Source organism: Podarcis bocagei (assembly GCF_964188305.1).
Source record: "Podarcis bocagei genome assembly, chromosome: 9".
NCBI classification, from domain to species: Eukaryota; Metazoa; Chordata; class Lepidosauria; order Squamata; family Lacertidae; genus Podarcis; species Podarcis bocagei.
The window spans coordinates 71,719,088-71,733,101 of NC_138134.1; the positions used below are offsets into that span (position 1 = coordinate 71,719,088).

The 14,014-nt window shown below is 44.2% G+C and overlaps 1 protein-coding gene across 2 annotated transcripts in view; it reads right to left on the minus strand.

Moving 5' to 3' along the window:
* ADAMTS3 (ADAM metallopeptidase with thrombospondin type 1 motif 3) overlaps window positions 1-14,014 on the minus strand; it is a 278,458-nt gene that overhangs the window by 177,793 nt on the left and 86,651 nt on the right. For both annotated transcript variants that reach the window (XR_014011358.1, XM_081206948.1), the window contains exons 5-7: window positions 7,821-8,020; window positions 4,060-4,143; window positions 330-486 (exon numbers count right to left, since the gene is read on the minus strand). Coding sequence is in view for 1 of the 2 variants with exons in the window: in XM_081206948.1 (XP_081063074.1) it covers window positions 330-486; window positions 4,060-4,143; window positions 7,821-8,020 (441 nt within the window). In the remaining variant the exon portion in view is untranslated. The remainder of the gene's footprint in view (window positions 1-329; window positions 487-4,059; window positions 4,144-7,820; window positions 8,021-14,014) is intronic.

Genomic DNA, 14,014 nt, shown 5'->3' on the forward strand with positions numbered 1-14,014 from the left:
ATGAAGCCAGGAGAGATTCAGGAAACCTTTACAACCCATTCCTAGCTTCTAAATACGTTCTTTTAATAACTGTTAGAAGTTCTCTAGTTTTATTTCATAAACCTAGTGGAGTAATAATAATAATTGGGAGAGAAATTGCTGAACACATTCCCCAGCAGGGATAGATTGAGTTACTAAACTTTGACCAACTCTGAATAAAGAGAGAAGAAATGACTTGTGAATTCTGGCTGGATTCCACTTGCCCGAATCAAGTAAGTTGAATCTTGAAAACAGCCAACACAGCAAAATACTTGTTGAAAAAGAAAAAGAAAAAGTCTTGGTTGCGCTACCTTGCATTCCAGCTGGTCCAAAATCTTGCCTGGTTAGGAATATGGCATGATCGTGGTGCTCCGAGTGGCTGGAGTCTGCTTTCTGTTGCTGATATGCCCAGCGGCAAACATTCTCCAGGCTCCGGGATGGATTTCCTCGTTCAATGAGGCTGATGGACTGAGTAAGAATGTGATATATGTTAGATGGATCTGATCACAAGAGGAGAGATTGCTGCTGGTCAGGCCAGGCACCAGCACTCAGCATGGCAGACCAAATGATGTGGCTCTGGAGAGCCCTGCAGTGGTGATATTCTGGACCCCTTGTCATTTCATTCTATTCTAGAAAAAAATAAGATGGCACCAACTGCAGGTGATAGCTCAGTTTGCAAGAGTGTGGTGCTGATAATGCCAAGGTTGCAGGTTCGATCCCTGTATGGGACAGCTGTATATTCAGGTTGGACAAGATGGTCCTTCCAAATCCATGATTCTATGAATATATGAATCTATTCTATGATTCTATGCTTCACCTGGCACATGGCCTCATGGTGAGGGGCTGCACGTGATTGCCCCACCCCACTACTCTACAGGTGTGGGGAACTTCAAGGACTGAATCTGGACCTTTATGCCTCTCTGTTTGCCCCTTGGATCTCTCCCCAGGACACACCCCTTATCCTTGAGCCACACTCCTCACTGACCCCAAGTGTTTTTGCCTTGATGGAACGTGTCCTTGAAATCTGATAAAGTTTTTTGCTCCCCTGGATGGAGGTTGGAGAGCAGTGTATGAAGAAACTAGGCTACTGTTGCCCCACAAGCTGAGGAGACCTGGACAAATCATCATCATCATCATATTTATACCCCGCCCATCAGGCTGGGTTTCCCCAGACACTCTGGGCGGCTTTCAGCACATCTAAAAACATAAGACATCAAACATTAAAAACTTCCTGAAACAGGGCTGCCTTCAGATGCTTTCTAAAAGTTGTGTAGTTCTTTATCTCCTTGATATCTGATGGGAGGGCGTTTTACAGGGTGGGCGCCACTACCAAGAAGGCCCTCTGCCTGGTTCCCTGTAACTTCACATCTCGCAGTGAGGAAACCGCCAGAAGGCCCTTGGAGGTGGACCTCAGTGTCCGGGCTGAACAATGAGGGTGGAGGCACTCCTTCAGGTGTACTGAAGGTATACACAGATGCCCTTTTCAGTGGCAGCCCTGTCAGGTCAGAACATCTGCCCTCAGTTGCATAAATGAAAGACAGAACTCTGTGTATAGTTAAAATATAATAAAATACTACTGGTAGTATTTTGGATCTTCTGCTATAAACACTCTCTTTTTTCTGGCTCAAGGCAGTCAGATCTGCTTGTTGTAGCTGCATATTAGAAACTTTGCAGAAGACATTATCTCCGATGTTTATATTCTTCATCCCAGTAATGAATTGGGGGCTATCCTTTTCTCTGCGGGAGAAGCCATGTGCAGAACAAATGCTCAATGAGTGAGACAGTCTCAGAACCAGGACAATTGTGGCTGCACAGCTGGGCTTTGCTTACATTCCCAACTGCTGGGGGAGAAGAGGCAACCCTCTTGGAAAATAAATCTGAGGCCAATGACATGCACAGAGCAGCCAGCATTTCTGCCAGGGGTGCTTGAAGCAGCAGTGTTGTGCACTCAGATGAAAAGGCAATAAATATTTATTAGTGCTCTAGGTTATTGATGAAGTGGTCCTTCCACCCACCCAAGAAGAATATTTATTAGCACTTAAGGATATTAATGAAGCAGTCCTTTCACCCACCCAAGAAGCATTATACTGTCCAACTAAGTGATAGAATAATGATATATACAAATGACTGCTGTGTACAGCCGTTTATAGCTATAGAATCAAGCCTGTTTTTTCTTTGTCTTTTTGGAGAAAGAGGAGCAGTAGCGTCATAAAGAGAACCCTGGCAGCCAAACTACAGATTATGCAGAAGGGGTGGCAAAATTATGAACTTCAGTGTCAAGGAGTGTATGGTTGAGAGAGAGAGAGAGACCAGTTCCTCTAATATAAAACAAAAGTGGTGAGTGCCAACAGAATTGTAGCCAAAATAAAGCTGAGAAACTGGAGTGAAGTGTCAGTATGCTGGAAGGATTCCTAAGACTCGCAAAAGTACAATCTAGATGATCTAGATATCAATATTGATATAGATGAGATGATCTACAGAGCCAAGCTATACCTCTAACTCATGGGTAGGCAGACTAAGGCCCCAGGGCCGCATCCGGCCCAATCACCTTCTAAATCTGGGAATCCGGTCCAGGAATCAGCATGTTTTTACATGAGTAGAATGTGTGCTTTTATTTAAAATGCATCTCTGGGTTATTTGTGGGGCCTGCCTGGTGTTTTCACATGAGTAGAATGTGTGCTTCTATTTAAAATGCACCTCTGGGTTATTTGTGGGGCATAGGAATTCGTTCATTCCCCCCAAAAAAATTTAGTCTGCCCCCCCCACAAGGTCTGAGGGATAGTGGACCGGCTCCCTGCTGAAAATGTTTGCTGACCCCTGGGTCTAACCTGTCTCCCCAGGCCACAGTCTTCACGTATCCTGTTTCTTTGAATGTTTTTGCCTACATGGAATGTGCTTTTGAATTCTGCTAATGCCTCTCAGCCTCCCAGATGGAGGGGAATATCTGTAGAAAGTAGCCTTCAGGACATAGGTAGAATTCACCTTTGCTGCCCCACCCACTTTTGCCCCTGGCTCCGCCCATCACTGACTCATGGCCCCTGGAAGGGAATGCATCCTTAAGGCTGAAAAGGTTTCCCCACCCATGACTTAAAGGATGATAATTTGAAGGTATCGCTGGGTTTTCAGAAGCTGACTGCCACTAGATGGCAAAAGAGACTTGGTCTGCTCAGTTTACTCTCCTGCCAAAATCCTCCTAAAGAGAAGTGACAGGATGCAGGCCAGGGCTGTGATTTTGTGGGGTGCAAGATGGGGGAGATCTGAATCAGAAACCGAGAGGAGAATTCAGATTCTGGAGACTCTCAGCTTTCAACTTTAAAATCAAGTTTCTAGTCCTTGTGATTGAATTTTTTTATTTGTAAAAGTCTTTGCAGAATGCCAACTGAAGTCTTAGGAGCCAAAAGAGTTGGTTTGGTGGAATTTCTAGTGACCTGGTACATGCAAGGAGGTTTCAATGTTAAGCTACTTTAGCAGTCCAAATGACTACTGAAGTTAAAAATTTGCAAAGCAATTGCTGGGTAAATCATGCAAAGTAAGAGGAATCGCAATGAAGTGTTTTATTTGCATCATTCCGGTGGTTGCAGATTTCAGCTACTTCTGTGCACAGGATTTAGGCTTCCTTGAGTGCAGAACTTTCCCTTAAAAAAATTAAAAAGAAGCCACATGGAATAATCCCAGACTCTATTTGTTCAACCAAAACAGAAAAATACAAGGCAAAGGATAATAATGAAAAGATCTGTTAGATTCTAGAATGTTGCTCCATTTGCTTTCTTCTTCCAGGCTCAGAATTAAAGCAAACATGATAAGGACACAGACCTTGCTTATCACCTGAGGATTAAGGCAGGATTTGAACCAGCCCGCAGAGGTGGCCGTTGCTGCAGCAGCAACTCTCTCTCCTCATTACTCTTCTTCATACACACACAACAAAGAATCCACACACATGTGATGTCTTCGTACAGGAAGCACACATAGTAACATCTCACCTTCCAAAAGCAATTTGGATGAGAATGGAGACAGAAGGGACCATTCACTTGGTTTTCTTACCTTGGTGTAGCCCAACATCATCATGCGAACCAGAACAACGTTTATGTGGACTCCCAGGGATTCATCCTGGTAAATTTCATTCACCTAAAAGAGAGAGGCAGAGAAGGTAAAATCTGAACAGTCACAAATTCAAAGTTTGATTCAGTCGACAATTTAAAGGACAACCCAATTTCTACTTTCCAAAACAGTGTGTGTTGGAACAGTGGGATTTTGCAACTGTGTCAAAGGGAGGATAAATGCATCAAGCTGGTCATGTTGCTTCTTAAAATCTGCACTCCAAATGAGTATTCCTTCTCCTTAGTTTATATCAGTGGTTCCCAAAGTGCTTCCTTCTGGGGGGGATGACCTAGGGGGGCACTAAGAGACAAAGGGGGCAGCAAGGGATGCGGAAGTGAAAATAACTTTTCAGACATTGGAAAGCTGACATCACCGGATCAAGTTCATCTATTTTGTTAAATTAATTAAACTAAATAGTTTTAATTGGATTTTGAATCAATGTGCAATTACCATATTGGCCCGAATACAAGGCACACTCCCCTCCCCCCCCCAAAAAAAAATTCCGACCGTGAAAAGTTAAAGTGTGGCTTAAATTTGCGACCTTACAAAAATTGACTTTTACGATATCGCTGTTGGGTTTTCTTCTACATTGGCCATTTACAGGTGTGAGCCCTTGCAGAATTTTAAGGCAGCAGCTTATATTCAGGTATTGTCTTTTTTTATTCCCCCCCCCTTGAATTTTAAAGGTGCGGCTTATTTGGGGGTGCGGCTTATATTCAGGCCAATACGGTAATTGCTACTGCAATTAATATTTTATTATATTATTATCTTCCTTAGTGGGTCATGCAGAATGCTATTCTGAATAAATGCCTTTTGTGGTGTATGGGGGATGAGCGTATGGAACCAAGGGGGCGGAAAGTCAAAAAATTCAGGAATCATTGGTTTATATGAACTTTTCATGATCCCTTGTCCTTCCCACTAGCATCACATGTTCTGAGTTTTCCTTGTGCCTTTGCATAGTACGTGGGATTACACCAAAATATTTCAGGTATCTGGAAGAACCAAGACCCCTGCTGTCTCCTGTGTCCCACTAATAGGGTTTTGGGGAGGGAAATTCAATTTAGTTCACTAATTCAAACTTTCTTTCTTTTCTATTCTATCCATATTTTATTTTTGAAAGGGTATTGTCAGATGAGCCTTTGATCACATTTGATGAAACTTCTTCATATCCCTCTGTGTCAGTTCTGCTATGGTGAAGCATTTTGTTTCAGGTACCAGAATTTAGGGGGATACATAAAGTCAAGAAGCTACATCTGAGCCAGTGCAACAAGACTGTTTACATTTTGTCCACCACCTCCCTAGCATAGGGAGGGTATCATTTGGTGCCTCGCTTCAGGCATCAAAATGTCTTGGGCCATTCATTTTCTCATTGCTTTGGGATCCTCTTACATTGCCAGCTATCATCTCATCCCTGTTCCAGCTGCTGAAGAGAGAAGTCATTTAAACAAAACAAAAAACAAAACTGAACAATGACTTATCTCTTCAGCAGCAAGAACAGAGGCTATGAAAATGATCTGAAAAGATCCTGCTAATTCGCACTTTCTGTAAAAACATGGGGCTAGATTCAGTTTTACAAGCAATTTTACTTTTCCTAGATTTCTTGGAGACTATCCATTTCTCTCAGGCTCACAGATTGCCAAAGCCTTTTAAATGCTTCAGCTGAGTGTGGTTTTGAAAGGCTCATGAAAAATTGACACAGGTCATCCTCTCAAAGATGCAGACACATTGATCTCCCTCCTTCGCTTACAAAGCACTTTTCGGGGGTTGTGAGGGCAGAGGAAGGGGAATAGAGTTGTAAATGAGGCTGCCTGTTGGCAAGAAAGAAAGACCTGTGCCCTAAGGGACAGATGGCACCGAAGCATTTATACAGGGCCAGCTCTATCATTAGGCAAAGTGAAGCAATTGCCTCTTGCACCACATGCTTGCGAGCAGTGGCTGAAGCCCCCCTGGTGTTGCTCCAAAGCGCCCTGGCCTTTTTCCTCTGCATGCTAATACCCTGCCCTTGTCCCCCCAAAATAGCCTGCTGCCTCAGGTACAGTGCAGGATGCCAGTCCAAACTGCTTCTGTTGCCTCAAGCAACAAAATGGCTTGTGCTGGATCTGCATCTTTGGAACACAGATTAAATTTTTGCTAGTTTTTATTTTATTTTTATTTTTATTTTTATGCATGTTATACTTAATATGATGTTTATTTAAGGTGCAGTCAGATATGGGGACTATTGTGCTAGTTTTCCTGCTTATAATGCCAGCAGCTCTTTTCTGTTTTCTGAGGTATTATGGCACTGTGGCATTTTGAGGGATATATTGCCATGCCGTGCTAAATTTCATTCACACTAGCAGGCATGATGTGAAATGACAAATGATGTCTTTGGACAAGAGAAACCAGTAGGAGAACACTTCAATCTCCCAGGACATTCAATACAAGATTTTGAAGCAGCTGTCTTATTACAAAGGAATTTAAGAAATAGACTTGAAAAAGAACTTGCTGAATTACAACTTATTACCAAACTGAAAACTATGGAAAGACCTGGTCTAAACAGAGATATTGGATTCTTGTCTCATTACACATGCTAAATCTATTTTTGGTCATCTGCATACTATCCCTTGCTTTTTCCTGTAGGACTAATTGCAGTCGTTAACAGTCATCAACAGGTTTACCATACCCATTGAGCCAATCACCCATCTTCCACTACCCTTCTGAGAAATACCCCACCCCACCCTCTCACTATATATAAGGGTCTGGTGACTTCTGTTTCAGTGTATCTGAAGAAGTGTGCATGCACATGAAAGCTTATACCAGAACAAACTTAGTTGGTCTATAAGGTCCTACTGGACAATTATTATTTTATTATTACTATTTTGTGTTCGGACAACGTCACTATTCCCCAACTTTCTGCAGGTTCAGGTTCCTGATACACCCATGAAAATGGCAGGAAATAACTGTATACTAGTATACCACCCCAAATGTTGACACTTTACTTCTGTTGTTTTCCTGGATTAAGGGGTTTTCTTTTCTGGAAGCAATTAACATGGACATGAGTGCTAAACCTCCACTATATTCTGCTAGATTTCCAGAAGTGGTTTTAAGGTCATGTGAAAGCTCAAATATAGTGCCTAAATTAACAGTTAGGCAAATGCTGGGGGAAAGGAATAAACTGTCGTGTGAATGCACCCTCAGTAAAGGTAAAGGACCCCTAGACAGTTAAGTCCAGCCAAAGGCGACTATGGGGTTGCGGCAGTCATCTTGCTTTCAGGCTGAGGGAGCCAGCGTTTGTCCACAGACAGTTTTCCGGGTCATGTGGCCTGCATGACCAAGCCGCTTCTGGTGCAATGGAGCATAGTGATGGAAACCAGAGCACAAAGAAATGCCATTTACCTTCCCGCTAAAGAAGTACCTATTTATCTACTTGCACTGGCATGCTTTTGAACTGCTAGGTTGGCAGGAACTGGGACAGAGCAACAGGAGCTCACCCCATCACAGGGATTTCAACCGCCAACCTTCAGATTGGCAAGCCAAGAGGCTCAGTGGTTTAGACCACAGTGTCACCCCCATCCCTTAGTACCTTGACTTCACCCCCCTCCCCACATCTATGCTTCAGAATACACCTGCAAAATGCCCCACCAGTTGAGGAGAGAGGGAGTTAGTCCTGAGTACTGGATGAAAAAACATGCTTCCCGGAACAACTACAGAGGGAGAGAACTCACTATATTCATCAGGGTGAGGAGGTAGTTCTGAACGTGTTCTTTGCCATGGAATCGGACGACGGAATCATCCACTCCCAGAAGCACCTCGATGTTGTAGTGATTGTCGCCGGCATTCCGGCGCTGCCTCAGCGTCTCGTTCAGCCGTTGCTCTACGCTTGCATACATAGAGTCGAGACTGGGACGCCCCCCAAGACCAGATTCTAAGGGGAAATAAAAGCATAGGTTCCATTGTTATAATTCATTTCCTACTTTGCCTAGAATTTCCCAGGGGGTTTCAAGTGCCCTTTGACATCCTTTAGTTACAGAAGCCGTACCATAAATTACAGATAGACCCCGACCATCTTTCCTGCAAGCTCAGCTAGAAAACAATGTTGGAAACTCATATGACATTACTGAATGCCTTCCAGTGGAAGGACCATATCTCAGTGGTAGAGAATCTGTTTTTCAATCCCTGGAATCTGCAGGTAGGTCTGTGAATGCCCCAAGCATGAAACGGTAGAGAGCTGCTGCCACTCAGTATAGATGGATCATTTCAAGAAACATAATTTTGTCCTGTGCAGTTTTGGCTTCTACAACAGTGTTCTAACCTGAGCTCTTGGGGCCACTGTTTTCTCTGCTTGCCTGGACATCACTGTGGTTGCAGGACGGGCACCTCTATAGGGTCTCTATTAAGTTCTGAATGTGTTCTGCAGCTTCCAGGCCACTGGGAACCATGGGAAATGTTCTTTCCTATGATTCCCAGCATCACAGAACGATTCCAGACAGCATCTTTGGATGCTTCAATCACCTAAGGCCTAACAAGCTATCATTGTAGCCTTCACCTCCATTTTTTTTGGGGGGGGGAGTAATGGGGGAGTACAGGGGTGCCAACTTGAATAAAATATTAGGCGGCCCAGGTAAGTCCCACCACACATAACTGATCACATGATGCAGCATGCACACACCATTTAAATGGCAATTCCTGTCAACTTGGCGGGGCACCCGCAAATATTGTATTGTGGGAGCGAAGGGACCTTGGCCCCTAGGAGTTGGCTCCTATGGGGAAGTAACCCACCTAGTCATTAAAAAAAAAAATAGTGCCAAGATTGTCCATTCCCAGAATTAGTCACTTGTGAATTGGATGGCCATTTTATTTTTCATGGAATCAATATTCACCACTGATTCCACATTCCCTTTTAAAATAATAAACCCACTACATGTGGTGTAGTGGTTAGAGTATTCGGCTAGGACCTCGGAGACCAGGGTTCAAATCCCCACTCAGCCAAATGAAGTTCACTGGGTGAAATTGGGGCAGCCAAGGACTCTCAGCCAAACTTACCTCACGGAGTTGTTGTGAGGATTAAAAGGGGAAGACGCACAAATGCCACCTTGAGCATGTTTGAGGAAAAGGTGGGTTGTGTGTGCAGAAAATTAATAATAACTAGTAGAGGGAATTTAACCAAAGTTCTGAAACTTGCACAACTCCTTCCAGTGAGAGGCTGCAGTGCCTTGCTCAGTAGTGGAGAATATTCTCTCTCTCTCTCTCCTAAAATTCATCTCAGTAGCTCAACAACACATAAGTAACCCTCCTTCCTTCCCCACATCAAACAGTGAGACTTCCCTCGCACTGTGAGCCCTTGCGGGTGAGAAACCCTGCCTAGCAAACAAGCTCTACAATTTGACCTCCGCTTCTTTGCAGGGCTCAAGAATGCAAAGGCTGTGATAGCACACAAGTGGGAAATTCATACCCCTGGCTCCCATTTCTAAAAATTGCTCCTCCTGGCAAGGGTGGGTGGTTTTCTTTCGGGTTTTCTTTTTTTTCTTTTTTGGAGCGCCACGTCCAATGGAAATATACAGTCATGTCATCATATCATTATGCCCGTTGCATGAATGGAATAGTCTGAATCGGCAGGTCAGCAGAGGGGGGGAAAGGGCCGTCTGCTCCACACAGGGCCCATGGGCTTGGTTGCCATTTCCCTCTTTAAATAAGTGGTTTTGTGGTCAGGAGTAAGTGGAGAATCTTCCTTTCTGTGTGTGAAAGGGGCAGGGAGAAACACTTTCTTTCCCCAAATATCCAGCTCATTCCTGGACTGTGGATTTGTAGGTTAAAAAGCATCATCGTTGCCTGCTTTTTCCCCTGCGTGAAATATTCAGGATCTTAATTTAACGTATTTTTTGCACCATAACACTCACTTTTTTCCTCCTAAAAAGTAAGGGGAAATGTCTGTGCGTGTTATGGAGGGAATGCCTACGGGTTGCATGCCTACGGACTTTCCTCCTCTAAAATCTACGTGCGTGTTATGGTCAGGTGCGTGTTACAGAGCGAAAAATGCGGTACATCCCCGGCAAATGGACAGGTACAGCCATCTGCTTACAGGGGAGGGGGAGGTTTAGCCTATGGCAAAAGCACCAAGCAGTTCCATAGCAGGGTTCACCAGACTTTATGCACAGTTAAACAATGGAGGAAGAAATGGCCAACAACCTGTTGTTGTTTAGTCATGTCAGACTCTTCGTGACCCCATGGACGAGAGCATGCCAGGCACTCCTGTCTTCCACTGCCTCCCGCAGTTTGGTCAAACTCATGCTGGTAGCTTTGAGAACACTGTCCAACCATCTCATCCTCAGTCATCCCCTTCTCCTTGTGCCCTCCATCTTTCCCAACGTCAGGGTCTTTTCCAGGGAGTCTTCTCTTCTCATGAGGTGGCCAAAGTCTTGGAGCCTCAGTTTCAAGATCTGTCCCTTCAGTGAGCACTCAGGGCTGATTTCCTTCAGAATGGATCGGTTTGCTCTTCTTACAGTCCATGGGACTCTCAAGAGTCTCCTCCAGCACCATAATTCAAAAGCATCAATTCTTCGGCGATCAGCCTTCTTTATGGTCCAGCTCTCACTTCCATACATCACTACTGGGAAAACCATAGCTCTAGATGGTTTTAAAAGAGGGTTGTTTTTCATGAGCCATCCTCAAGTAGCAAGTTCTGCCTGCCAGCCACCCACAGAACAATTGGCAAATCAGATGCAATATTCTTTGGGATAAAGAGAATGCAAACACCCGGCAGAAGGTAGGATCCTCTCTTCCCAATCTGCTTGCTAACCTGCAACCTTCTGAAAGCCAAGCAGATGCTCTGCTGTGGAGCTGCTGCCAAAAGCTATTTTTTAAAGTTTCCGTTACCTGTAGCAAATCTGTTTGAAGCAGACATGCTAATCTCATGTAATCTCGTTCTGAAATTAGCCGGGTCATTCTCATCTATGTGTCTTGCAGCCTGGCTTCCTTGGCTTTACACTGGTGTGGCACGTAACACCACTGCCAGCCACATTTTTTTCTGCGAAGAAACTGCTGATTTAAAGACGATCCTTAAGAGGTCACTCACTCATCTTTAAAAATCCAGTTCCTTTACTGGGGTGGCAACACACACACACACCAGCTTGTAACCTTTTTGATGTTTTACAATTTCAGTTATAGTAAGCGATTAAAGGAACCTTGTTTAAAACAAGGATGGGGCAGCCTATGACCCTCCAGATTTTGTTTATTCATTCCTTTCTTGCTTTAAAAATATATAAACTGCATGTTCAAAAGACAATAGATTTCAGACAGATATACGCAGGAATTTAAAGTCTGCAAAACAACAGGAGAGACTGGAGGAGGTGGCTTTTTGTTTTGGGTGTATGTGTGTTGTTCTTGTTTGTATTTTGTGTTTGTATTTTGTGTTTTTATGTTGTGAGCTGCCCTGAAATCTATGGATGAAGCATACAAACTTAATAAATCATCATAATAAAATAACTGTACAATGAAACAGAGGGGGGAAACTATTCAATCCACTGAAAGCACCACAGTTTTAAATGCCAGGGCAAATTAACAAGGGTTTAACCTATTGCTGGGCTCCATCTCCCATCAGCCCCCGCCAGCATGGCCAATGGTGAGGGATGATGGGAGTTGTAGTCTGAAAGACAAAGCAGAAAACAGTATGTCCAGAGACCCACAGATTCCCCATTCCTGATTTAAGGGGAAAACTGAATTCAATACAAACATACACTTGGCAAACATACACTCTCTTAAAACTGAATTATGACCATGTATCAAAGTACAGCGGTACCTTGGGTTAAGTACATAATTCATTCCGGAGGTCCATTCTTAACCTGAAACTGTTCTTAACCTGAAGCACCACTTTAGCTAATGGGGCCTCCTGCTGCCGCCGTGCTGCTGCAGCACGATTTCTGTTCTCATCCTGAAGCAAAGTTCTTAACCCGAGGTACTATTTCTGGGTTAGCGGAGTCTGTAACCTGAAGCATATGTAACCTGAAGTGTATGTAACCCGAGGTACCACTGTACTGAATTAAAGCCTGTAATTCTATATAAGAAAAATAAGTGCAGACGGTATATGTTTCGGACTTCTGAGGCTAAGCACTGTCATGTATTCGATATTTACAAGACTTAAAACCTGCAAGTTGCTGTAACATCAGTAGCCGACTGTGTGATGGGATGAATACACTCACCTGATCACCCAACAGCTGAGTCGACGCTGCTTACTAGGAGGTGATAGAGAGGCTGGTGGAGTGCAAAGGCATCATAAGCACCAGATTGCCTCTGCCATTGCATCTGCACCGCACTGACCTCTCCGATGCGTCACCTCCCAGTATGCAGCAGAGACTCGGCTCTCAGGAAGTCAGGCAAGAGCCACCGCCCTTTCACTAAGAATCCATGGAGATCACGTTGATGATTCTCTTAACGGTGCAATGTGCTCGATTCCAGATGATGAATCTCTAGCACTCTACCAACCAAATGGCATCTACATTTAAGGTCCCATCTCAAAGAGGAATACTAATTTTCCTGTTAATTTTCCTTCTGGAAACTGGTAGAAAATTAGCTTTCACGTAACTGATCTTAACTAGCATCCTTTTGTGCATGGGAGCACAAAAGGGCAAACACAAATCTGCCGCTTATCCCTAAGCAGAGTAAAAAGTGCATGGGTTTAACCTAGAGCTTCCGGTTCCGGCCGCGGACGGTGAGGAAGCGCGGAAAGCCACGCTAAGGGCTTTTCGAATATCTCGGAGATAAGGGGGTGTCGCAAGGGCACTGCGCCCCTCAAAAAGTGAAAGCCCAGGGGGGGAACCCCTGGGGGAAGGTCTCCCAGCGGCGCGGAGCGGCGTTTATATCCGTGGGTCCTCCCCTCTTTGGCAGAGAGGAGAGACAGGGCGGAGCCGCAGGCGCACAACAGGGAATTACCGTCTCTGAGTTACGATGCCTCAAGCTTCCACCGAAAAAGGCGACGAGCCTCAAGAGGTTTAAAAACGGGTTCCCCATCGTTATTGGACTTAAAATAACAGCGAAAAGAAGGAGTATAGATGGGTGAGTCCGGGCAGTAATTGTTTTTATATATGGTCACCACCCGACGGAGAGCGAAAAGAGCGCAGACTTAGAGAACCGCAGTTAGTAAGAGAGCAGAATATCGCATAACGACTGAACTGTGTATGCTCAGAAGGAGGAGGGTTATTTGTTTCTTTACTGGCTAAACTAAATGAACGAACCAGACTTCCATCTATAGGAGGTTCAAAGACTGTTTGCCTAAGCAACATACACCTCCGTTAGGAGTTTGGCGTGGACTTATGAACGGACCTATATTTGGACGCTTATTTGGACGCCTAGTTTGGAACATTGCTTAAGTTTGGTTTTTCTCTGTGATTCTTTATGGACTTTTTATTGGCGAACTTGTGGGCACATACAGCAGTAAGCCGCAAGTGTTAATGGGACAAACTCAAGAGAGCAGGAGAAGTACAAAGAGGGAGGAGACAAACCCAATACGGTCACCCTGAAGAGACTTACTTACTGCTGAAAGTTGGAAATGATTATTGATTAAGGACTGCATCTGCTTTTCTTTTTTATTTACTTAAGATATATGGCTCTTTCTTGGTCCGATGCAAGATTGTTGTGTTAATGACGCAAAGGAAGTTAAAGACGGATAATTACTTGTAATAGACGTAACAACCCCCCCCCACTCTCTAGTTACTTAGGTTAATTGTTACCCATGGCTTTTTGTATACCTGTGTATACCTCCTCTCTTGGTTAATCCCTGCCCTTCCCCCCACTGCCCCCCCACTTAGTTAACTCAGTGGCTGTTCGGCTCTCTGCACTGTTGTTGTTACATCCCTTTACCAACCCTCTTGACTGACCTCTCTTTTACCTATCTCCTAAAGTTTACATAAATTACCCATTTGCCTCC